This window comes from Haemaphysalis longicornis, unplaced genomic scaffold (genome assembly GCF_048455015.1).
Source record: "Haemaphysalis longicornis isolate Haplotype H1 unplaced genomic scaffold, Haemaphysalis longicornis Haplotype H1 scaffold_14, whole genome shotgun sequence".
Lineage (NCBI taxonomy): Eukaryota > Metazoa > Arthropoda > Arachnida > Ixodida > Ixodidae > Haemaphysalis > Haemaphysalis longicornis.
In genome coordinates this window covers 36,067,571-36,094,949 of record NW_027526245.1, presented here as the reverse complement: position 1 = coordinate 36,094,949, position 27,379 = coordinate 36,067,571, and the positions used below count along the sequence as shown (strand labels likewise).

At 44.6% G+C, this 27,379-nt stretch overlaps 1 protein-coding gene across 1 annotated transcript in view; it reads left to right on the top strand.

Annotated features, from left to right (window-relative positions):
• The window catches only part of LOC144165256 (polyamine-transporting ATPase 13A3-like), a 168,988-nt gene that overhangs the window by 39,351 nt on the left and 102,258 nt on the right, over positions 1–27,379 (top strand). Inside the window, exons 4-6 of the mRNA XM_077695384.1 lie at positions 6,266–6,379; positions 22,838–22,917; positions 24,380–24,457. Coding sequence (XP_077551510.1) covers positions 6,266–6,379; positions 22,838–22,917; positions 24,380–24,457 — 272 coding nt within the window. The remainder of the gene's footprint in view (positions 1–6,265; positions 6,380–22,837; positions 22,918–24,379; positions 24,458–27,379) is intronic.

The window sequence follows — 27,379 nt, the reverse complement described above, 5'->3', positions numbered from 1 at the left end:
GTAGTTTGGAAGGAGGAAGTTGAACGGGTGCATCCACAAGTGATTACCAACTCTGCTTCGAGTTGTACGTCATTTACGGGTTAGGCACAGGGAAGCCTGACAGTATGTGCTAATGATAAAGAGGTACCTTCACAACCTACGGCAGTGGCATATTTCCTGCCACCAAATTATTTTGATATTTCTCGAAGCGTCCTGACTACAGCCGGGGACTGCTCTACTTGACAGAGTTAAAACCCCTTGGTAGCGAGGGTAGTCAACCAAATGCCGCACAACATTGCACTGTGTTCATTTCCCTGCTTGAGCTGCTGCTCGTGGCTGACGAAGTTTCATTCGAAGTCCATTTGCCAAGTTTATACCCTCCTCTCTTTCTATAGGCGCAGTTTATATCAGACCTAAGTAATGTATTACCTGAGTTTCCAGGTTTCAGTTCCAGGTCTGTTGGGTAAGCGTTTTACATTGGTTGTCGACGATAGGTTTTAGTGCCAAAAAAAACTTGTGGCGTATCTTCCGGGTGACCAGGTGCGCGGAATTACTGTCACGTAGCCAAGGATGATGCGGGTTTTGTCAAGAAACAAAATCTCATTGGAGCGTACTTGCGCACCGATAAGAACTCAAAGAATGCAGAAGCGGTGAATGTGCAATCAATAAGATGACTCCTGCCCCACTGCGATTTCGTCCGAATGTCAGCAAAACACAAAATTTGCCAAGGTTTGCACTTTAGATACCGGTGTAACGCATCTAGCCGCCGCAAGGCAACATAGGCTTGGGCGAGACACTAGTTCGCCTAAAAATATAGCTGGCCTGCCATTTGAGGCTTTAACCCGGGTTCATTTTGGTATGAAAGCAGAAGAGCACTGAAAGGAGTAGCCTGCCAGAGACAAAGGTACTTTTAAAGCGAAACAGGTAATTTTTAATGCTTCTATGAGTTTTTCTTGTGCATATACAAAAACCTGGGTTCTGAATTTTATGCCAAATCGTTTTACTTTATTCAAACGCATATACATCTCACCACTTTCGTATGTATTGTGAATAGAATAGTTATCAATAGGCGCGATATAAAAGGTTTCTCAAAGATTTTCCACTGTACGATTATCGTCGGCCATACCTACGATAGCACCGTCCTCTCTTTGATGCTGTTTCAAGTGCTTGAGTGTATAGACGGTATTCGTTGAAAAGTTTAGCGGTCAATTTCTTCGCTTGGCAACACTGGAAACAGCCATAGACATGGCCGATGCGCCACGGACACGGCGCAGCCTGGGCTACTGCGGCCGCACGCCGAAGAAAAAAGACACCGGCGTACGTCATCTGCTCCGTTCCAATCCGATTCTGAACTGTGGCGCCAACAGACATGTTATTAATCGCACTCACAGTGAACTCGACGCAATTCGTGGTGTTCGGCGAAGAGTTCGTAACGTGAAACACAGTCATGTGTTTCACACGTGCTTAGTTGGACAAGTGCCGCCATCCCGCGGAGCGCGACGTAACGAGTGACGGCGCACCGTGGCCTCGGCGATCGGCTGCCGGCGGCGCGGAGGCCACGGGCGCACTCACACGGTTGCATGGAGGAGAAGAGGGGTGCCTGATCTGCGAGCCGTGCGCACAACGTCGCCTAGCAACAGACGCTTGGCCACAGATATGGTGGCGCACACTTGGTTGCCTGCATGCATTCCACGCAATTGAATACCGAGGATAGTTCTTTGTGGCTTCTAGGGGTGGCTGTCTTCGTCAAGAAAAATCGCCTTTCTTTGCTCCGTTGTGTTGCTGCCCTAGCATTTCTTGCATACAAAAATGCTGGGCAAACGTCATTTGAGATTGAAAATTAAAAATTGTAATCTAAAAGTTATTTCAATTTTTGGATTTCAATGCACGGGCCTCAATTTCTAGGCCCCGCCCGCTTCGGTCCGAGCCCGACAAATTTTAAAAATATGAGCCCGAGACCAGCCCGGGCCCGGCAGAATTCAATGAAATAAGCACGAGCCCATCAGGCTGTTGTAAATGTCGTCCCTAGTCCAACAGGCTTTAAACATGAGCTCGAAAAATTTTGCAGTTACCCTAAAAAGCGTAAGCACAAAGCTAATACAGCTACTTTGGATTGAATTTTCCGTTGAACTTGGACCGAACTTTTTACAAACTAAATATCCTCACTTATAAACTGGATTTTAGGTAGTCGTGGAACTTCATTTGCCACTTCGTTTGACAGTCTTCGAAATCAGGGATCACCGAGGATACCTGAAATGATTACGAGCAAGTGGAGGATTTTTTAGTCTTGCAATTCTTCCACAGATATTGCGCCTTTCATTGTTCCATTCCTTGCTGAAATTTGAGCAGACGATGCGTCCGGTTTCAGCACTTCATTTTTGTCTTTGCGTCGAGCTATGTTGGCAGCATAATTTTGCTGGCACTTCTGTTTTTTCTTGCCTAATTACGGTGTTAAAATAATTCTTACCCGAACACATATGGCCTCTGCTTAGAAAATGGGTCCTTCAAACTCTGCAGACAGTGAAAATTGCAGCTCATGTTTGCTCTGTTTGTTTTAGTTTGTAAAGCAGAGGGAAAAGACAATCATGTTGTACTCTGTGGCTGGAGTGCCTTCGTTTTCTGACCCGCTCCCTCCTACTATGCTGATGGGGCCCAGAGGTATTTTTTTTGTTGTTGATGTGAAGGCTTTCTAAGCGCAACAGTCTCTTTTTCGCATCTTTTAACGGCACCGTAGTGAATTTGCCCTTCACTTCCTTGTCTTCACTTAGAGATCACAAAGAAAACTTTTTGTTGTCACCAATTCCAAATTTCGAGCACAGGATTGCCGGGTCTCACGGTCTCCCCGGGCCGGCTCGGGCCGGCATGGCCAGATCAAATTTTGCTTCAAGCCCGAGCCCGGCCCGGACCCGAGAAACTGCGTGCGACCACGCCCGAGCCCGACCCAGGGGCAGGGTCAGGCTGAGGCTTTCTGGCCGGCCCGGGCCCGTGCAGTACAGAAATTTAACAATAAAGTTTGTTATACCAGTATAAGATAAGAAATTTTATCTTAGGATATAAGAAATATAAGAGATCGTAAGAAAAAAAGACAGAAATTTTCTTATACGAAATCCAACCGAGTAGAATAGGGCATTCGCGTACGGCGATCGTTGCACTTCCACGGACATCTGGGCAATATTTTGCCCAATGGTTAGACGTGAAAAGGGTCTGTGCTTCTTCGTCAATATTCCACAAAGCTGCCGTCCTGGAGAAGGCGAGCCGGCCGCAAGCCCGGACCTTTTAAGTTACCCTACTGCAATGAGCCCTAAGGCCGCACTTTTGGCAACTTAGACGAGGATCCTTGCATGAATACGAGCTCTAATACCAACGTGCGCTACCCCTTTCCCCTCGGGCCTGCGCCAGCACCTCGAGGTGTTGCTCAGGCGTGTACGCACTAAACAAACTGTCAACTCTGCTATGCCACCTTTGCGAAGAAAATCACGACCTCGCCCGTTCCCCCTGCCTATCGTGACTTCACCGCTCCACCCCAGACCAGCAGGGGGACGTTGGCCATTTTGCCTGCACCTACTCAGAACGCCGGAATATTCACGCCCCTGCGTCTTTGAGACGATCCGGTGGGACAGCCGAGAGGCCGTCACGTGGACAGACTCCAAAAGCCATAGAAATTGCTGTTGGGCTACTTGGTTCATGATTCGAAAACGAATTGAGCGCTGCAGGCAAATCGACAGATGACACAGAAAGACTAAACGGGACAAGCGCTGACTTACAATTGTGTTTATTTTTCAGAAAGCATTGAAGTATATGTGCCGACGCAACCCATTATCACGCTTATAAACGATCAAAAAATGCCTGCTTTTTGCCACAAAAAAAATAAAAGGGAAGCTGGTGAGAGAAGTGCCAGCTTTCTTTGCAGATTTCTCAGGAAATAACGCGTCGTTGCCCGTCATACAAAAGCTGAGAGTGCTACGAAACGTATCATCTTTTAGTGAAAAGAAAATTTTATTTAGCCTCTAGTGTCCCTTTAAGTCGCTGTAAGCAGAGCCTGTGGCCGGGGGTCGCAGCCCATTCGCCTTCTTCGAACTCTCAGTACGAACGTTCAGATGTATTTTTAAAAACCTTTGAGCTGTCTTGAGCCGAATGTTTTAAACATCTCTTCGTTATATTCTTAAAAACGCCTAATTAGAGATTTGCCACAATATGGGTTTACTGTGCAACAGAACCGCATGCAGCAGCAGTTTTTCGAGACATTTTATTTATCTTTAAACTAACACGCAGTACATCTATTTTATTGCTGGTGATAAATCACTTTTAAATTGCCTTTTTAAGAAATAACGTCGTAAAACATGGTAGTATGGCAAAAATAAGTGTAGATATCAATTGTTCCATATCGGGACCGCATTTCTGCTGTTTATCCATCAGCTGAACTATATTGCCTGCATGTAGAGCCCTACATATAAAGCACGCTAAGAACGCTAAGAGCTAGCAGATGACCTTAAAGGGACACTGAAGTGATATGTAAACATTGCGGGATTACTAGCGCAAATTGTAGTCCGGAGTCCCCAGGCCATGTTTCGGCCCCTCTGGGCGCGTTTACGCGATTTTATTGAGTAGAAAAATTAATTCAAAAATGCTGTCCTCCTCTCTTTACGCTCGCCCATTTTCTGTGGTGTTTTCGTGTGAGGTCAGAAGGAGCCGAGCTCGCAATTGGCTGCGTAACTGCACGGCTCGCCGGCCTTCCGACAGAGTCGAGTCGGCCCAGCGTTTCGTCCGCCGGCCGCCGACGGGTCGTCGCAATTCATTCACTCAGTTGAAACGAAGCCGGGACACGTTTATGAATGCAAGAATGTGCCCTTCTTCACTTTTTAGTTTGTACACTGTATCTAGCTCCAAGTCAAGGTCGCTTTACACAAGCGGGGCACAAGCGCACATGCGACGCTTCGGTGACTGGTACGCCAGTATGAAAATATAAGGCCTCTTGAAGGCGGGAGAAGAGTCAGCGAAGTCAATATAGGTACTAAGGAAATAAAATCAACTGATATTTTTACCGTACAGCGCAAAACTGGGGAGCGGGAAGCACTTTTTTGCGCTGGGCGAACAAGCACAGCGGCCAGCAGCACGACTACGCATCTGCGAACGCTTTTCGGTCTAAGAAATGCAATTGCTAGACGTGAGGTATTGTGGAAACTTGGGGGATGCTTACTGCACGAGCGCAAAACAACAAATAGTCACCTAAGTCTTGCTTAGAATGCTAAAACTAAATAAAAGTGTACTCTGGTTATACATTATTTACCTTATATTTCCAACGTCGGCAGCGCTCGCCCGTGGCCGAGTGGTTTGGAGCGCTAGGTATGTCAGCGCAAGTGTTTTGCCAGTCACAAGTTCGAATCCCCGCGGGTACGTGCTTTTTTCTTATAAGTTAAGTTTTTCGTTTTCCGCCGATGTTTTCTATACTGAGTTCACCTTTTTTTGGGCCGCAACGTTCATTGCTCAAGGAACTAGTTCACAGAACGCGCGCAGGGTGGCACTGGCGCGCTAGCGAGTTCTCGTTGGCGTGCTCTAGCTTGCCATAAGCACCGACTGCTTGCGGGCAGTGGGCACAGGCCAGAAACAACAGACCCTTGGCCTGGTGCGAACACGCTTTTTACGATACAGGCATGAGTGAGGCAAGCTCCAAATATAGGGGAAAAGCGCATGGCATTTGAGCGTCTGCGTGGACGCGGAGGGCGTTCATGCACTGCGTAGGCCTCGTCTAGTGAATGCTACAATTCCAAGCCGTCCTGGGAGGCTTATCTTATGCATTTTACAGCCGACAATATGGCAGAAGCGCGGTACGATGATTACTGAGATATTGAGAACGCCCATCCAACAACGCCATTGGTTGTGTTTTACAGAACCGAAACCGAAACCGAAACTTGTTTGATTGCTAACCTTGGGCATCGTCCAATCACGGTGCCCCCTCCTCGCAACGTCACAGCCTTAGTTGGTGCGGCCGCCGCAAACAGCGCATGGTAGTTTTTCTTCTTTCGTGCTTTGTAAAATAATTACCGATTTGTCAACCGGATAAACGATGAAAAGTGTGCTAATTTGAGCCAGTCTACGCAGTGCAAACAAAAACGGGAGCTTGACAAATTCACTTCAGTGTTCCTTTAAGGACCATGTAAGAGTATATGTTGGGAAGGAACCAACAGTAGATTGTTTCCAAGTGAATGTTTTTATGGCCTCCTACAAATTCCTTAAACGAACCACATGTGTCATTGAAGACGATTTAACTGATGACATTTCTATGCAGGACTCCCATTCCCGGCTGTCCATATCGGAGGTCGTCACCTGTCCAATGCACAACCGAAAGCTATCACTGAGCAGCAGTATTCCGAAGCGGAAGCGAACGCTGTCCAACCAACTGGTACGCAAACTTCTCAGCTGTCGTCACATTGGTTAACATAGGCCCATCGATCACCATTCCATAACATGCCGCAGTGCCTTAACAATACCACTACGACATTTTCTAGATAGATTGGTACTGTAGCCGCTTAAAGGCCAGCTTCACTCACATTTTTTTTTTTGCCCAGATTTGGTTTAAATAAGTGGATTAAGCCCTAAAAATCGCAATTTCGCCGTTATCAGCCCGATACCCACATGGAACAATAATTGCAATCGCTGAAAGTATCTGTAGTAGACGACGTTTGCACCCGGCGGAGCGCCGCCGAACCAAGTTCTGAGTGGCGTGTGACGAACAGAAGGAACTTGTCCCGTCGAGCCGGCGTTTCTGGGGCGACTGGCACGGCGCACTGCAATGCGCAGGGACGGGTTAGCTAGTTGTTTCTCTGCTACAGCGCTGCGTTGTACTGCCGTCAGAATCAGTTGTTACAACTAACCGCATAGGTAGCAATATCCGCAAATTTTGAATGCACTAAAAGAGATTACAAGCCTCGAAACTATAAGCGCTCTGAGGATGCTTCTGGAGTGAGCAAAACGTTTTTTATTTCACTGGTAAAAATACGGCGCAACGCGAACTTTCCAATAAATTTATGTCTCATTGTATCTGTCAAAGAAAAAAATCCTTAACTTTTAATTCCGCTAGCAACATTTCCAGTATTTGGGCTGACCCCACACCATCACCCCTTAAACATCTCCAAACATTTGACGACTATACTTGAGTTGCTTTACACGCGCCGGCATAAATATACGTGCTTCTTTTAAATGCGAATGCATTTATTGGTCGGGGGTTGTCTTGCGTCCATCGAGCGGCGTGCGCCTGCATTCCTCCAGCGCGAGCGCACGTGAGCGCGCGCCTCGTAGTTCTGCCTTCGTCGTCGTCGTCGTCGTAAATGCGAATGCATTTCTTATTGGTGGTTGTCGTGCTCCGTCGGCGTGCGCCCGCAGGTGTTATCTCTCCGCGCTCAATGCCGAACGCATGCGCTTGAAGCGAGCTGTACTAGTTTGCTCGAAGCGGCAAGGACGGCGAGTACTGCGGTGTTAGTCTCGTGTCTAACGTGTATGGGAACTTGATATCGCACGCCGTTGCCACGTCTCCCGTTCGAGACACGTCTCCGTACAAGGACTTGTACACCCTTGCCTACACCGGAGACGGAGTCTTTGTGGTGACCGTGTACCTCGCGCCCAACCGCGCTCGAGACGCCGTTGCCGCGCAGCTGGACGCGGCTATGGAAAGTGTGCGCGTGCGCTCCAAACCCTCTGACCCCATAGTCTTGGTTGGCGACTTCAACGTTGACGTGCGCAAGAAGAGTGTCGAGTGGCTGGTCGAGTACATGCAGACCAGGCACTCTATGCATTGTCTCTCTGCCGGCTTCGACACGTGGCCCACTACCATTCACGGGAGTTGCATTGATCTGGTCTTTACTCGAAACTGTGACGCGCGTATGCTTCTCAAAGACCCTTTGACCGTGCACTTTAGCGATCACAAGGCAGTGATTGTGGCCGTCAGGTACAACGATAACACAAACAGGTGCTGATGAATAAATGATTAAGTTCACACTCTCGTCATTAATTACGCCATTACTCGCAACACACTCATCGGTGCACCCAATGCATTCGCATTTCTGCACGATTGCCTTCGGGGAGGTGCGGGGGAATTTTTTCCCTCACTCGGTAAGACAACAAAACCAGCCTTGCTCGTTGTGACAAATATATCCGCACAAATATCGGCCGTCGACTTTGCGAAATACGAGAACTAGAAGGAACTTTCTCTCTCCCAAACCATAAATGACTTTATTTTTTTTTTCAATCGCGAAATAAAGTATTTAGTCTTGTAGAGTGATCGATTTAGTGTACCTCAAAGTAAAATGTTATCAACTGCTCATGTCCCTGATGGACGTAGCAAACAGCGGTAGATGTGCGCCGAAGACAAAGTTATCGAAAAATATTCACAGAGCTTTTTGTACGTGAATACAGAACAAAAATAATTGTGATTGATCACTTCTCACGCGTGCTTTGTTCCGGTAAAAAAAGCGGTGTGATAGCCAAAGCGCTGTCAAACCAAAGCTGCTTTTTGGTATCGTATACCAGCAAACAGCTTTGCAAACCGCTCCTTGCTTTGTTACCCGCAATGGCGAGAATTTCTGCTCCGGCCGGTATTTTGATGGGAAAATTACTGCCGACGTTCTACTTAATCTAGGTGGATACTAACGCTATGTCAGAACTGCGCCTAACTCCAATGGCCTCGCCATAGTGTTGGTGGGAGCTTTATTGTGGAAATAACGCTGCGAAACGCGACTCGGTCACGTGCGTTTGGAGTCTGCTGCGATTGGCCCGCGGCATCGGCGTGTCCGCTTTCGCTTTATCTCCTACATCATGCCCAACCGGTGGTAATGGCCGCCTTTTTTCAGTTTCGGTTCCGCAAGCCCCAATATTCACGACCTGTTTGCTTCTCCGGCGTTCATGTTTGCAAAACGGCCATTGCAGTTAGCACTGTACGTTCTAGGTGTACTACTGGACAACATTTCAACGCCGGGGGCAATTCGAGTGCAGTGTGCATTCCAGCTGATAGCAAAGAGCTTAACCCCCTCCCCCCCTGTCTCCCCCCTCCACTTTTCTTCTTTCTTCCACCGTTGCACCCGCTCGAGTACTTGAGCACGTCTTTCCTTTTTCCTCGTACTTTTCTCATGCTTTCCTCGCACTCTTCTACTCTCCTTCCTTCTCTCTTCTTACCTCTCTCCTATTTCTTGCTCCCCTCACATTACTTTTCCCTTAGGCACTCTCCCTAACACTTTCTTTTCTCCTGACCCCCTTTGGGACCGTCGATAAACGTCTGTTTTCTACACTCCTCGTCGCCTCATATTGTTAAGCGGGCACTTTCAAAGTACTTCGCCGCGGCCAACCGCCTCGCGTAATATATTTATTTACTCATCCCTACTTCTCCACCTCCGTTTCATCCTCGCTCATCTTTTCCCATTTCTCAATATGCCAAAATGTCTCTACCTACACTACCCCTGTCCCATTTTCTCCCTGACGACGGGATTAGAAAATCCCGTCGTCATCGCCGGATATCTTCCATTCCATCCGTTGATCCTCCTCCCCTCTACATTACCCTACTCCAACTGCACTCCCCCTTTATTTCACCATTTGCATCCAGCTTCCTTCCCTTCCATTTCCCGCAAGTCTTCTTCGGTTAAGACCTGCGGGATATTGTTCCATTCCGATCCCTACCCGAAATTTCCTCCTGCTCACACCCCCCTACACTCTCCTTTTTTCCACCAATAACTTTCCCTCCTTTTTTGAGTGCGTCACTAACCTAGTGGTGCGCGCATGGTAGTCAAAACCTACGTGCAGCGCATACGAGCGACAGGGGTGTGTTTAGGTAGCCAACAAAGACTCCCGTTTCTAAAAGACGCTCGACTTAGCTGCCGGCACGATCGGTGTTATGAACTACGGACGAAAAATTTAAACCGCACAGATTTTGTCAACGCCGTTTGGTGTACGTCTAACAGTAAAACGAAAAACAAGCGGTTGCGGGATTCTGTTTCCGGAACAGGCGCTCTAAAGACGACGGCGAGGTCACGTGCTGTCCGCCACTGCTGCTAGTGGCTACACCACACCCTTCGACGGCTTGAGTGGCTATGGCCACTCCACCGGACACGACTGTTCCACCGTTCGGACGCATTCTGCTTTGCCATGCGTCTTCATTTGCTTGGTCCAAGTGTAGCTGACCGCGAATGTAAGGTTAAAAAAGCAACAGTAGGCGCATCAGCAAGACTTGTTTTATTAAACGAGATTAATAATTAATCAAGCACCTTATTCTTGCCAGGTTAACTATAGTCCTTTTTAAGGGATTCTCAGAAATACTTTTTTCTGAATTTCTGTTGTACTGGCTACATGGAAGATCTTTTTTATTCTCGCTCCACCTCAAAGGCTGCCGCCACTTACGTTATGGTAGTGGGCGCCTTAAAAGCTGGCTCCATGGTCACGCCCTCACTCCACTTAAGGCTCGGCCGGCCGTATTGATTCGACCGAAATTGGACTCGTCCTTCCGGGGCGCTCCACAACGAAGGTCTGCCCCGTTTTTAATCATGGAGGAGCTCGTCTGGCATAACTATGGTCCAGAGGGCACGCAAGTCATTTGCATAAGATAAATTGGGGCGTCGTCTCCTCATTCCCGCGATTTAACTTTAATGGCGCCGCTCCTAGAAGAGTGTCTGCAAACATTGGAGATCCAAGTGCTGTCAACAGATAAGTAAACGGGGGTTCCGAGTGGCGCGCCGGGACTTCACCCTACTTAAATGCCAGCGGGAAGGAACACTCCAACTGTTTCCATTGAAGTGTCAGTATTTGCATTTGGCGAGCAACAGTTTCGCGGTAATGTGTTATTACGGCATCGAAAAATGCTTCTTTACTTGGTCAAGTTCTACTCCCGTAAACTCGAAAGTTTCTTTTTTTTTCCTGAAAAGGCCAGAAACCAAGCAATTTTCGTGCCAACACCCTGCAGACCATGAAGCAAAGCATTGGGAGTTCCAGTTTATTTTTCCACTACTATCATATTTCGCACTCGTGGCCAAAATGAGCTGAAATAAGACCAACTGCAGCATTGAGGCCCCGCGAAGAGCATGTAGTCCCGTGAAGAACAAACGCGCCAAGATGAGGGCCAAGTGCAAAATGGAGGAACCAAACGTTGGACCCTGGACGTGAACGGGACCAATGGAAAAGCTAATGGCACCCTTTGCTCCCTCAACGTGGCTATTGCCCCTTCTCGCGGCGGCTCGAAGAGTTGTTTCTATTTGTTCAGCGGCCAGCAGGGACGGACGTGTGAAAGGTGAGTTTCGGCGGCGGCGGCTTTTGCACATTCGCTTTTGTGAGCTTGTACCTCAACGTCAGAGTGTCAGATCTTGTGAATCCAAGGCCAGGTCATTCGCTGTACGTCACTGCCTACAGCGACTTAATATTTATTTGTTTCGTTCAACATTTAGATAATTTTTACTGAACCATAGGATAGTACAGATGCAGTTTTGCTTCGAACGCGCGGCCAAACCCCATACATAACCACCCTATAAATCGGGGCTAACGCGTGTCGAGAGACTAGAAGGGCTCCAACTTTTTACGTAAACACATGACCACTAAAACAACAGCACCGTGCTGTTAAGGTACAATAATTACTTGCAGGCATATTAAATTTTAAATGCAGGAGTTGGAATACACATTCAATTGAGCAGTCAATGTAGTTGAGAAAACATAATATTTTAAGCAGAAAACTAAGAAACAAACTGGCAAAACACAAGATTTGCAAGGGGCGCTTACACTCTGAGGCTGAGAAGTGAAAAAATTGTTGCGCCAGTGTGACCGCAACCACGTGAAGAAAAAAAACTAAACAATAGCAGCTCAAATCTGACGTAATGTCGCGGCATATGGCATTTTTTAATATTGTGCGGAACCCGAACTTGTAATTTGCCGCACGACAACAGAACAGAAAAAGAGGATATCGTCGCATGCACAATCTGAACGCAATAAAACTCCTCTAGCTTAACCGGAGCATCTTTCAATACCTAACGGCTAGCTTTCTTTTTTTTTTTTGTAAATAGAGTGTTATCTAATTTCAAGCCGAAAATAGGAAAGGCGTGTTCAACTCGAAGTCGAGACCTTTGCAGCGCTATAGCTGACTCAGAAAGCGGGCATCCCATGCAAAAATGTCGTATGGTAGGCTATTAAAAATCCTTTTTATGGTTGCCTTTAACTATTTGGCCCAATTAGCTATAGACGTTTTTATGGCTGTCTTTAGCGATTCCTATCGACATTCCTATGGGTGCATTTATGTTCTTCTATAGCCATAGCGATATCGAAAGAAGAGCTCGAAAGAAGGTTTCACATATCGAAAGAAGGTTTCACATGATACTCCAGCGGCAAATCAAAAAGAGAAAAGAAAAAATGTAGTTGTAGTGCCGTATATCCACGCAGTTGCGCACAACCTAAAAAAGACGGGCAAGCGCGCACGCGTGAATGTAGTATTCTCGGCACCGGAAAAACTTATTCGGTTGTGCTCAAAAGTAAACACAAGGGAGAGGAAGCGTCGGGAATGTGGCACGAGGCACCACAATCAGTTTGTGGCATGCAAGGAGGAAGTAGTATACTCATTGCCCTTGGACTGCAAGAGGAGCTACACAGGACAGACGGGAAGATGTATCAACGACCGGCTTTGGGAGCATCACAACAAATTAGAAAAGCTTGTCGCGGAGGGACACCTAGCCGCCCACTGTAAGCAGTGCGGGTGCAAACCACAGTACGATAAGTGCAGGCTGATAGGAAAAGGAAATCATAAGATCACCCGAGAAATCATCGAGGCCTTCGAAATTCATCGGCAGAGTGACAAGTGCATCACCACGCCTTCTGTAGCCCTATCAGAAAAAGAACTAAAATTTCTGGGCAACCGTCAATGAGATGAGAGTGCATACTTTGTTCACACGTGATATTGATTATGTGTTTGATTGCATCGTATATATGTTCACTTTCCCAATAAACCCTTCAGTTGTTAGTCAGTGCTGTGTCTGCGTCCTTCACTGTGTCCTGTTTGTAGTGCGCTGTAATACAAGAATGTCTAAATACAGCCATAGAACAAGCTAGAGAAGAAGCTAAAGACAACCATATAACCGGCTATAGAAGAAGCTAAAGACACTCATAGGAATGTCGATACGAATATCTAAAGACAACCACAGAACCGGCTATAGAAGCCTCTAAAGACACCCACCGGAATGTCGATACGAATAGCTAAAGACAGCCATACAGCCGGCTATAGAAGAAGCTAAAGACACCCATAGGAATGTCGATACGAATATCTAAAGACAACCACACAACCGGCTATAGAAGACTATAAAGATAGCCACCTGACTGTCGATACGAATAGCTAAAGACAGCCATAGAACCGGCTATAGAAGAAGCTAAAGACACCCATAAGAATGCCGATACAAAAAGCTAAAGATACCAATATGACCGGCTATAAAAGAAGCTAAAGACACCCATGGGAATGTCGATACGAATAGCTAAAGGCAGCTGTAGAACCGGTTATAGAAGAAGCTAAAGACATCCATACGAATGGTAATACGAATCGTAAACCCGCCGCAGTGGCTCAGTGGCTAGGGCGTTGCGCTGCTGAGCACGAGGTCGCGGGTTCGATTCCCGGCCGCGGCGGCCGCTTTTCTGATGGAGGCGAAAAGCAAAAACGCCCGTGTGTACGAGATTTCGGAGCACGATAAAGATCCCCAGCTGGTCAAAATTAATCCGGAGCCCTCCACTACGGCGCGCCTCATCGCCTGCGTTGCGTCGGCGCGTTAAACCCCACAATCAATCAATCAATCAATACGAATCGTAAAGACAGCCATAGAAAAGTCTAAAGATTATTGGGCCAAATAGCTCAAGACGACCATAAAAAGGGTATTCTATAGCCGACCATACAATATTTTTAATGGGATAGCCCAAAATAACACCGCCGGCTGATAATCTTCAAGAGGGGCACGTAGTGATACCAAATTTTCATAGATTTTGAGCAGAAAATTACGGGAAAACGACGTGCGACACTGCGTAAGCGCACGGTGCCAACTCTACTTGTAGGCCGAATATTGGAAAACTTGCTGTATCATCATAACGGCAAATACGTACACAATAAAGCAAGCGGATGCCCGACATTGGTTAAGCGTTGAGAAAATCTGGCACTTATTGCATTTTGGAAATAAAAACGCATTCTGCAACATCACAGGCAAAAATAAATAGTGAGCTTTTTCTACACGCCAGCACCATAAGTGCATGAAAGCAGCTTTGATTTCATCAATTACATAATTCATCTTAGTTTTTTTGTTTTTGCTTGCAGTCATACTATTTTGTTATAGAGCTAGTGCTGACAAGAAGCATCTGTTTTCTTACATGTCTCGTGATAGAGAAGAAGAGGCCGTTGTTCCGTGCGACGTAAGCCTCTCAGCATGATAGCGAACCTGTTTGCGAATAATGGGCACTCTTTATTGCGTCACTCTTTTGTGCGTACCTGCTAGAGTGGTTCAATGCATTGAGATAGGGAGCATACGTCCCCAGGTACTATTTATGGTTTTAGTTGCGGCTTTCCTGCTGGGGTCGAAAAAACAATGCCCGAGTGTAAAAAATTCCTTGGCATGTTAGCGACCGGGGCCCGGGTTCTAATTATTCTGTAGTCTTGTACTCTGTGCACATCACAGGCCAGATTTGGCTGCACTACATAATGCGTCATTTTGCTCCTTTTTTATGTTTTTCGGAGTATTTTTTGCAGATGCTTCTTACGGCGGCTAGAAACTGTGTTTTTCCCGCTTTTGCGTCCTTCCACGGATTACTTCGTTTCTAGAAGAGCAAGGGAGCCTGAGATTAAAAGCGCGCAATATTGCAAAGCTTTCCTTTCTAACCTGAGAACAGCACTACGCAAAGTAGATCACATAGAGCAGCTTCTGTTTTTCCTCCTTTTCCACGCATTTTAAAACCCGTGCTCAAGTGCTTTCTTCACAAAGTACCCCACGCTTTCGTGCTTTTGTGTTTTTCCTCTTTCTACTTACCTTGTATAAAATATGTTTCAATGCCTCCCTAAAACTTGTTTTGTTTCCCTATTGCTGTCTTACAGGAGCGTGATGACATGCGCCCCTAGCCGACAGCGACATAGAGGGAAGTTGTCGCTGTACATGTGCAAGTACGGAAGTACATCGTGCGAGTGAAGCGCGCATGCGCTGAAAACAGCAGCCATTTGGCCGCTGTGCACGTACCCGGAATAGCCCAATACAGGGCGCATTGCCTTTACAGGGTGTGCCCAACAGGCCTTGAAATTAGAGACTTTCGGACATTCAGAGTGAAGTACAGTTTACGTCTGTTGTGTATGTTGCTTACACAGTGCTGCAATAAAAGCTTGAAAGTAACATTTCATTTGGCATGATTATTTTAGATGGCCAAAAAATATCCTTCCCGGTCTCTTATGTCTACTTTTGCTTTCTGAGTTGTCTCATCGTCTTTCAGTATGAACGGTTAATCCAGAGAGGAATATTTGCAAGAATGAACGTTGAGTTTTTAGAGTATCATTTTGTGTACAGGGGAAAGATTAAGGATTGATCCTAGAGAAAAGATTAACGATCAATCCTCAGAGGAACAACGATTGGTCTCCACTTGGCTAACAGGGGAGACTAACAGTTCATCTGCAAGGAAGCAATAGTTAGTCTTAATGGTGGACCGACACTTGAACCATGAAGGGACTAAGTGTAGAGGGACTAACAGTTTGTACCCTTGCCGCTAGTCTAAAAAGGCCTAATGCTAGAGACAGCACATTTATTCCCCTAAAAGGACTACTTGCGATATCCCGTTAGTCCATTTTGGTTAAGAGCGTGTAGTGAAGATAACTTCAACAGTATAGTGTCACAGTATAGTGATGGGCTTGTTGGTTCATGTCGACAATTTACAGCACAGACACACAAAGGACGAAGGAAGAATGACACGCCGTTCTTCCGTCGTTCTTCCAGTTTCAAGTTTCAAGTTTATTCACTTTCCAGTTGTTGAAAGTGAAGCAAGATCTAAAGGCTACGGCGTGACAGAGGCTATTGCTTCACGGGGCAATCCAGCACTACAGCAATCAACAAAATAACACTCATTTTCATACACACAAAAATATACTCGAAGCGTGAGTAGGGTGAGAGGAGTGGGGTTGATGACATATATTCACAGGCTGTCCCGTACAGGCTTAGAATACTTAAATACAGCAAAAAAAGGTTTGTTTGCAGCTTGCAGACACACAACATATTGTTTAAGGTACGTCTTGTATACATACAGTAAACATATAATAAATATAATAAACATTATCAGGCAAAAGATAGCACTAACAGGCCGATTAAGAGTATTCCATACAAAGTTCTAGCAGAATATTTTTATTGAATTTGTTAGACAACCGTCTGCTACAATCATGGTTTTCCAAAATTTATTTAAAAGCCATGGTATCTGGAAAGCAATATGTTGTTTACCGTAATGAATACGGATCTGCGGTGTTTTTCTAAGACCACCACACAGGCCGTACCGACTCGCTGGCTGAGGTGTATAGTGGTTATAAAGGTTATTATTTCTGATGTACTGTAGCAATTTGTAACAATATACTTGACTATCTTTAAGCACACTGTGTTTGGAAAATAAATCGTGGGTTCTTAAATCCTTAAATCGTGTGTATGAGCTGTAAATTGTTGGCTTAGTGACAAAAAAACGAAGTTTGGTACCAAGCCACCAGTTACACTAGTTCATTCTTAAATCCCGGTATTATTTGAAAGCATATTGTGCACGTTTAAGTGTAAATGGCTGCTTTTCTTGTTCAGTAGCTTTTAAGAAATATTCACTTCGAAGTACCGCGACACGTTTACTGCGAGGCTGGAAAAAGAACGTGGCGACTTCCTTAAGAAATACTCTTTCGACCGCCGCTGTTTTGGGACAGTTCCCAAACCAGCTGGGATCTGGTCGTTCACTTCAAGTTCTGTTCATAATTTGTGTCCAAATGGAGATAACAAGAATATAAGGTGCTGACATCTTTCAAAGCTATATTCCTTCATGAATATTTGTAGGTATATTTATTTAAATTATACCGGTTTAACATGTCACAACTACACCCAGGCTATAACGCGCGCTGTTGTAGAGAGCTCGAGATTAATTGCTATCAGATGGTATCCTGAACGAGCGCTTAAATCTAGACGAAAGGGCGTCTTCCCTTTACACCTCCGCCTTAACCGGCTTCCGGCTAACCTCGTGGCCGGTATCGAACCCGTCTCCTTGGGCTCAGCAGCACAACTTCTTAGTCAAACGTTTATATTTTCGGACTAAGCATGTAAGGAGCACGCGCTATTTCCTTGTAGTTTCGTCCTCATAATAACACCTCCACGATGCTAACCCGCTCACACACACGGCCGGAAATAGTTTTGTAGTTGAAATGTCTAAGGAAAAGACACTAGGCTAACTGAAGTCGACCAAAAGCGACGCCTTTTTGGGAACCATGATGCACTACAAGGCTCTTAAGTGTTCATCGAAAATCCTTTAGACCCTATTGGGACACTTGTCACGCCGAAAGAATCACTGCAAGCTACGGTGTTTTACCACGCAGGCTAACGAGAATGCCTGTGTGGTAACACACCAAAAATACAATACCCCGCTTACTAAGGCGACATTTGTAAACACCGGGAGTTATTTATTTAACGAGCGCGCCTGTTTACCAACTCACCAGTTGCCTGAGTGCCAGCGTGCCGGAAGCCGGAAATAGTACCTACGATTTGACCCGGTCCCCACAGGGTGGAAAAAATTTCATACGGAACACAAGGGGGAACGAAGGACTTGAAAAGAATTCCGGCCCGCAGACGGGCACTGTGAACAAATTCACCAGCCGTAAGCCAGCGCAGTAGTCACTGCAACAGGACATGAAATGGAACGAAACAAATTTCCCAAAATTACTGAGAACGTTCTGATGGGTGAAAAAGGCGACGCCACGGTTACTTCAGTGCTTTAATTGCCGCAATAAATTTCGGTACTTTCGGGGAATTTCTAGAAGCCGTAGCCGAGAAAGAATGAACTAGTGAACGAGAAGATATACCCCAAGGCTCGTTATGTTCGAAAAAGAATGTTTGACATCAGGTGGACGTCAACTTTTTCCCGTAGAAACCTCTTCCATTTCCTAGATTTACCTTAAACTCGTTGATTACGACTTGTCTCTCACCTCGAACTGTTCATCAATTCCCTCTCGGGATAAAAGCGGCTGACCTTCAGGTCGACTCAGTAAGAACTGCGCTGGAAGGGCGGCAGTCCCGCGCTCTAATCCTGGACTGCGAAGAAACTTCGAAGTTTCTGTGAACGCTGTTGAGCTTTTCAATGTAGCCAAACGGCTGCATTGCAGGTGGGTGTATAATTTTCCTTCGCAGAAACTCACTCCACTTTCGGGTTTTGAATAAACCGTTCGAACAGATTATGTTGCCGCTACACTGATTTCTTATATCTTGTTGACAATGTTGTCGGTCTGCGCATCTCAAATATTAAACTCTATTGGTATGAAATGCTTCAGGCACACACCTTTTCTTCTCCCCCTGTGCGACTGGTAAGTAAAACAAAAAGAATTCCTCTTCCGACCACCGGTGATGAGGGGTGTTCGTATGATCGCTTTCGCCGGCAGCTTCGACAAGACGAGACCAGGCCTTGAATTATAAATATATTTCACCCGTGACGTATTAAATCCCCGTATGCAAATAAAAAACAGCAGGAGGGGATCACGTCACGAAAAATTATACACGCTAAAGATGAAATCCAATGAATCTTCAAAAAAGCTACATTCTTATATAGTTGTCGCATGCTGGCAGGACAAAGGGAACGCAAACTGGGCCGATGATTGCGATTTGAATTTAATTAGCGCCACCCATCTTTGCCCGAGCAGGGTTATGCACCGCTGTGTGCATAATCTTTGTGTGAGTGAGCGCGTCAATGCATGTCACCGTCAACATGTTCGTCATCACGTTGCAATATTCAGCTACAGACCAAATGACGTACCGCTTTTTTGGAGCATTGAGATGCCACCCCGGAAAAATACTTCCCAAAGTAGAGCTTGTGTTTGACGGTTCTAACAGTTATTCATGGCAAAAAGGCCTGGAAGTCGACCTTGAATTCCTCTCTGATACCTGCCTGTGTGTTCATTGTCCTGTCATACACGGGTTGATTAAAGTTAAGTCGATAGATTTAAAAAAAATTAGGCGCTTAGCTGTACTTCAAGACCACTGCTACAGTGAGGTTATGCGCCAAGGGGGATACACAATGAGGTGGTTACAATTGATGTTGGTGGTTTAATTAACTAAAATTGAATAATTAACTTTTTGGCGGCTGCAGTAAGCAGGCATGTGTATATTCAAGAGTTACACGCAATCTTGTTTGTACGAAGTTTCATTTGGCAGAATTCTTCTAGCGCATTGTTACTCCGGGATATCGAACTGCGAAGTTTAATTCGCATTCGCATGATTACGCATGCTAGACAGTGACGATCGGCGCAAAGCTCATCCCTTTTGTGACGTGCCTGCTGTGTTCGGTGTGTAGTTTGACAACGGGGGGGAGGCATAGGCAAAAGTGTTAACTATTCTTGGCTGGCGTTATTATAATCTGCAGTAGGGGGAAGCGCAATCGAAACACAGAACAAAATGGAGGAGCTCTGCACCGGTCGTCACTGTCTAGCATGCGTAATCATGCGAATGCGAATTAAACTTCGCAGTTCAATATCGTGGAGTGCGGATGCGCTATAAGAATTCTGCCAAATGAAACTGCGTAGAAACACGATTGCGTCTAACTTTTCAATACTAATATGGCTGCTCACTGCAGCCAGAAAGATGTTAATTATTCAATTTTAGTTAATTAAGCCAACGGAATTAATTACCACCTAATTATGTGTTTCTCTCGGCGCATAACATTGCTGTAGAGGTAGCCTTCCTGGAAGGCTAAGCGCCTAATTTTAAAAAATTTGATCACCCTGTATATCATAGAATCGCCGTAGCGTTGCGAATTCCAACAAATGTAAGCCGTGTCCGTAGGGTGCCATCTTTCATACGTTTTAGGCGGAGTTCTATTGTAAGTGGCGATAAAGAGAGAACAACAAAGACCAACTTTCGCTGCGGTCAGTCTCCACACCCTCATCCTATAAAATCTCGTTAACATTCCACGCTTTTAATGCGTTCAATGTCCGCGCCATTCTTCCGCTTGTTACCGCGCTTGTTGTGTTCACTTTTGCGCTACGCGCGCGTGAAGTGAGATACGGTATCAAGGTGAGAAACTTCAGATGAGCATGGCTTGTTTTTTAGACGATAGCCTTTCTTGGAGTAATTATATGTAAACATTTTTTTCTCTTTGGGCCTGTCTCTCAATTCAGCTGTCCGGACGAAAGATGGAAGACTTCTCAAACGAGAGGTTTATATAGACAAAACCTCTCCGATCCGCTAAGCACTTCGGAACAAAATGTGAGGCATATTTGTGGCAGAAAATCAATACTTAGCTAGTACCAGGCTGGACGCTTTTAATTTTAAATAGATTCGCGCTTGTTATTTCCCATAGGAAATAAAAATGACGCGTAGAAATCAACAGGTTTACCCTAAAAATAAAATAGAAAGAAATTACATGGCTTGGTACCTGTCGGAATGGCGCTATCGAATATACGTCAGCTTCATGACACGGGAGACCCAGGTATGGTTCCGACGGCGGGAGGAGTTCCTTTTTTTTCAACCCCGATCGTCATCATCGATAGATAAATTTGGCTTTCATGCAGGCGTTTTTGGCGCGACATGCGCCATCAGTGAGACATAGCAAGTTTCGCCTTAATTCTGCGCAAAGCACCGTGCGGATTATTCGTCGAGTGTGTCCATACGAAATAAGAGCTACCAAATCAAATGACACTTAAAATAATGAGTAGGGACTCTTTTTCTAAAGCGCAACGGCCATTAACGTTGAAAAAAATAAATTGACGGATGCTTTGATCTAACGGTTGCATTTTCAGTTTTCCAGTGTTAGAAGTCATGGCAATTAACAATGCCATGTAAAATTACTTAAAAACAGTAGCTACAATGGGCCGCCGTATTGAGATGATTCTTCTTGGTTTACACCTTTTGTTAAAATTTTCTAGGCCAATCCTACGCCTTCTCAACCACGAAGAATTCAAAGCATAAGCCTTACCTTTAAATGTGTTCAAAATATTTTATGACAGTCAGAAAGAAAGGTGTGTTCTCTGGCTTTCCGGCATATATCGTTTTAGCCTCGCTCAGGACGCAAGCTTGTACATTGAATATTTTGCGGCCTGCGCGCTTTCGGCAAGGCCTAGAAAATTTTGACAAAGACTGTACGTGTGTTGAGTACCCTGCCACGCGGAAAGCATGCTAACGCAATTTCGTATTCTTGCGGACGATGTGTTCCTGGCAGTGCATTCTTTCCGCTATCCGCGTAATTTTTGGTTCAGAGCGTGCATTTCCGCTGCAGGAGCGCTAAACACCTCAAAACACTTCCTCAACAGCGCATTTTACACATGATTTTAGGAAGTGGTCGGCAACTCAGAAAATTTTCGTAACATGATGTCTTCATGAATGCCGCTTAACCGAGTAGCCCCCATGAACAGACTGACTTTTTAGCCTGGAAAGTAAAATACCAAATACCAAGGTGGCTGCTCTTTACTGTTCAATGATGAGGGAGCATGTAGTGCAGCGTGATATATGTGCGCGTTACCTTCTGGAAGAGTTTTAAGAACGACCCTGCATTGCAGAAAGCTTGTAAGGTTGCGGTCACAGGCACTCTCTGTGAAAGCGTTTTCTTGTGAGTGTGAGCGTTATATGGGGGTGGCCACACAATAGTGCTAGGATTTTTTTTTGTATATTTCAGTGTGAGGCTTCGAGCTCGCGATTCTCGGTGTTTCGGTTTTTTTCGCCGCCAAAGAAATACCATACATCCGCGCCTTTTTTTCAGTTTTTTAGTATTTTTATCGGACGCTGCTGGTTTATTTTTGGTCGGTGGTTCAGTTTGTTTAGCAACATGTATTTACCCACCAAACGTAAGGGCCAACGGCGGATAATCAAGTCTCGCGAAAAGAAATTCCTCAATCCGTTGTCAATAAATTTGTTTTCATCTGTGCACGAAGTTCTGGACTCGAGCATAACGTTTGACGTTCTGGGTGCGATTGTTTTCTTTTTCTGTGTGGTATTTGTATCGTCTTCAACATGGCTCATTTGTGATTGGGGCATCCATGAAGTCGTAATTACATCTATGCTCATTTACAGGCCTGGGTTGGATGTATTTGTATATGCCAGGCACAATACATGCAGGAGAGAAGCATGTACTGTTCCCAACCGACAAATTTCGCTATATTATTATGTGCCCTGTAATCCAAACCAATCAGCAAAAATGGTTGTTGATATTTTGTTATATAATATTGCTATTACTATTATTTACGTGAATGGCTGCGTTTGTATCCTCTACTGTTCTTTGTACCCGCATCTTCGCGCTGACACTCGGGTGTGTCGTAATTCACAGAATTTCCTTGCTGTTCTTTTTTGTCGCATCCTACTTCGCACTGATACTCGGATGTGTCGCAATTCACAACAATGCCTTGTCAATATTCTATTATATTCGGCAAAACTACGACGTATATTATAAACACTTTATTGGTTGTTACCAAGAGCAAACCCTTGGGTATTCACAGGGCAAAATATTTTAGTCGCATGATATTAAGCTTTCTTAGTGCGGGATATCACAGCAGTATGAATTTTTATCTTGGGACAGATTATGACTGCAATTTTATCGCCTTTCTTAACACAGTCGTTCGCATACTTCTGTTGCTATCGAGGGTCTAAAAAAAGTGTTCACTTGAGTGTGCGTCAAATGACTTTTACAGGAGACCCATTTCCGGTATTTCCTGCACCAGCACATTCGTTACTTTTGGAATGCCCCCGAAGACCGATTTTCAAGACTGAGGTACGCCCAAGTTTTCCACTTTCATCATTATTGGAGAAATATGTCTTGCGCACGTCACCAACTCCTCTTTCATTGGCAGAAATGTACCATAAACAAGAATATTCACATTTATCAATGAAATAATGCATTTAGCTTGCAAACATAATGCTGTCGGGGGTATCACTAAGCAATTTAAAAATTGCGAAATGAGAATGTCCGCAACGTGAAGATTCTTATCAGCACGTTATGGTGTTGATGTGACCATTTCGGAGTTCATTGCTTGCGAGATTCAATTCACGCAGGGCTAACGAAATCCCACGATAAAGACCATTTACATAAACCCGCCATCGAACTCACAGTTCTGTTTTAACTCCTTCTCATCCCCGCCCCCCGTTGCGCCAATGAACTTTATACAATGGACATCGTGCTGCACAAAAAAATATGTAGTGCACGAATATATGGCATCTGACAATCTGGATAGCGGGGAAGTTTTCTTGCAATTCTACTTTATTCTTAAGATTCGCGTGTTGTCAGCGGTAACATTTTTTTCGATTTGCTCATGGTAAAACGTTTAGTTAGAGAGCCCACTAACCTTTAATTTGTTATAGAACTCTGCACTTCCAAACCAATGCCGCCAAACCAGGTTCCATTAAGCTTAGTATATTAATAACACTGGCCTAGTTCAAAAGGCGTGAATTCGCTCTCCGCCAGAAAACCGAAGTTATTTCTCTGTGTTCGTCAAAGGCCCATTTCCTTCTTTATCCTTGCTAACCCCATGGATCACTAGGGCCTCTTTTATTTTTGAAATCTCCCCTCCCACAGTGGAAAGCTTATATGACGCCGGGTAAGCGGCAAACGGCAATCATAAGCTGTCTGTCTGTCTGTCTGTCTGTCTGTCTGTCTGTCTGTCTGTCTGTCTGTCTGTCTGTCTGTCTGTCTGTCTGTCTGTCTGTCTGTCTGCCTGTCTGTCTGTCTGTCTGTCTGTCTGTCTGTCTGTCTGTCTGTCTGTCTGTATTATAAAAACTGCATATGAAAAGTTTCATTGGGAACAATTACTATTAACATAAACACAACAATATCCTTTCTGGCCATTTGGGCAGTTCACGGAAAGTAGAAATACGCAAGCAGTACAAGGGAATCAGCACTGCACGCCCAAATCATTTCAAATCAAAGAAAAATTGTTTGCGGCTGAGCAAACGTAGGGTACTGTTCTGAGATTTCCATCTTTATGCTATAACAGCAACCTCAAATTCGGTTTAGTGGTTTAGTGTTTTTTCAGCCATTCGTTTCTTTCTAGATGATGCATTCAAAAAAGATGTTCCGGACGTTTCTGCCTTCTGCCGTCATTGATAAATTTTCGTTTAATTTAAGCAGCGTTCTACGTCCGCTTTGAGTTTTACAGCATTAGCTATAAATGCATCAACTCGGCAGTCAGATACAGAATACTTCATTGGCTTCCCCGTTTCATCTCATCCCTCGCCAGCGGACTTGATAGAGGCTTCAAATGTACCGACATCCTGGAACAATTCAGTGGATACTCCCAGGAGGAGCAAGAAGCAAAGTAAGTAGCACTTTCATTATAACGTTTGAGATCTACGGAATACACATTCTGAGTGTAAATATTCACCGGAGAAGAAACTTTATTTATTTATTTGTGGAATACTGCAGGCCAAAAAGGCCCAAGCAGGAGGGGCACAAACACAACTACAAGATCAGTACATGAGTGACACAGCTTGACTAAAATACATCTGCGTAAGAGGATAGCGAGTAGAAGAAAAACATCACAACAACAAAAAAAAGCAAGCAATAATCTGAGAGGCAATAATAAGCAATAATCATTCACAGAATTAAACATTTGGTTCATGAAGATCTAGGCTTTGGAGGTAATCAGAGGGCAAGTTATTCCATTCTGTGACAGTTCTCGGAAAAAAGGAAAACTTAAATAAATCTGTCCGCGCAAAATACGGAGTTAAAGATAGGACATGCGAATGTCGTGTTTGCCTGGTCGAAAGTGGGGTAACGTAATGTGATGGGTCTAGACCAAGTTTGTTGTTAATTAGTGAGTACAAAAATTTTAGACGTAGAAGTTGGCGCCGCGATTGTAGTGTTTGGAATTCATTATCTTGCATTAGTTTAGTAACTGATGTACCGCGACCATACTTCGAAAAAATAAAACGGACTGCTCGCCTTTGAATCTTTTCGAGGGAATATATGTTAGACTTAGTATGCGGATCCCACACAATACAAGCGTATTCTAGCTTTGGACGTATTAAAGTGTTATATGCTAATAGTTTCACTTGCGAGGGGGCGTCTCTGAGTTTGTGCCTTAGAAGACACAGTTTACGGAAAGCCGACGATGAAACATCGGCAATGTGTGCATTCCAAGACAATTTATTCGTTATCGTTAAACCTAGGTATTTATATTGACTAACTTCCTTTAAGGGCTGGCTATAGGAGGAATAGGAAAACTGAAGCGGATTTTTCTTGTTAGAAATTCGAAGGAAAACAGATTTGTCGAAATTGAGCACCATGCCCCATTTGTCACACCACAAAAGAATATTGCTAAGGGCAGTGTTAAGAGCGATTTGGTCATCTGGCGAGTGTACATCAGTGAAAATGATACAGTCGTCTGCAAACAGTCTTATCTTAACCGGATCAGTAATAACACTAACAATATCATTGCAATAAATTAAAAAAAGCAGCGGTCCTAGAACACTACCTTGCGGTACGCCGGAATCTACTGGGAGATGAGGTGATGTCTGTCCACAGACGTCGACATACTGTTTCCGGCCGTTCAGGTAAGCAGACACCCACGACACTAGGTAGTTTGGAAGCCCTATAGTCTGTAATTTCTCGATAAGTTTATTATGGGGAACACGGTCGAAGGCTTTACTGAAATCTAAAAACAGTACATCGACCTGACCAGCTTTGTCTAAAACAGAAGCAATGTGATGAACAACAGAAACCAACTGAGTGACTGTGGAAAACCGTTTTCTAAAACCATGTTGAAAGGAAGATAAAATGTGGTTATCATCTAAGAAGCTGTTGATACGAGTGGCAATTATGTGTTCCAGCATTTTGCAACATGCGGAAGTCATAGAAATTGGTCGGTAGTTTGGTATGCACTGTGGGTCCCCTTTTTTCACAAAGGGCAGAACTCGTGCCAATTTCCAATCAAAGGGTAAAGTTGCTGAACTTATTGAGGCTCGGAAGATCACAACAAGGTACTTGGCCAATATTTCGGCATATCGCCGGAGAAAAGCAATAGGTATGTTGTCTGGTCCAGGGGATGATTTAACTTTTAATCTCAGTATTAAATTTAGGACACCATCAAATGAAATAAGGTTAGGATCCGAATCAGAAGCATCAATGCTAATTGAGACAGGCAGAGTAGAAGCTGAAAAAACACTATGAAAATAGTCGTTGAATTTTTTCGCAATCGCTAGGGGATCCTCAATTATATTGCCGTTAAACATGATTCGGTTTACAGAGCTTTTACGGTCCCTAATAAAATTCCAGAATTTTTGAGGGTCTTCTTTGATGAAGTTTGGCAACTTGACATTAAAATAGAAATTCTTGGCACTTTTAATAGCTTCGGAGAGGGAGCTACGAATTTCCTTGAGAACGTGAGCAGAAGCACCTTTTTTCTGATAGCGCTTGGCTTTACGCTTCATTTGTATTATCGGCCTAGTTATCCATGGTGTGAACTTTGGGGGTTTCTTTGTTTTGTTTGGTACAAACCGTTCAATGCAGTGGAAGCATAATTTCTTAAACTTATCCCAGAGAACAGCAGCATCGTCGCCATCAAAATTCACGAATTGAAATTCAAGATAATCTTGGATGTCCGTATCGTTAGCACGGGAAAAATTTTTGACCTGTTTAGATTTCGGTGGGCTATTAGAACGACTACAATGCAAAGGAAAAGAAACTGTGACCATGTCATGATCAGATAAACCGGGTTCAACACAAACACAGGAATCAAGAATAAAGCGGTGCATGAACACAAGATCTAGTAACGAGGACGAAGCATTACCAACACGTGTCGGTTGTTGAACGATTTGGGCGAGATTGTGGGACATCATTATATCGAACAGAATATTTGCATTAAGCGAATCAGATGTCGACTGCATTTGGCTCCAATCAATATTAGGCAGATTGAAGTCACCGGTAACAATTAGCTTTTGATTAATATATGTTTCCATATGGGTTTTCAAATTAAACAAATAATCCGGCAACGAATTCGGCGGCCTGTACACTGCATACAATATAAAAGACTTATTGAAGAGTGAAAGCCTCAAGCACACGCTTTCCGTATTGTCAGCGTCAGGTAAACGGGTGACATTAATCCCTGTTTTTACAAGTACTGCAACTCCACCACCTCTGGAGGCCCTATCTCTGCGGTACATTTCGTAAGCTGGAGGTACTAAGTCTTGGTCACAAATTTCACTATGGAGCCACGTTTCAGTTATAACAACTACATGAG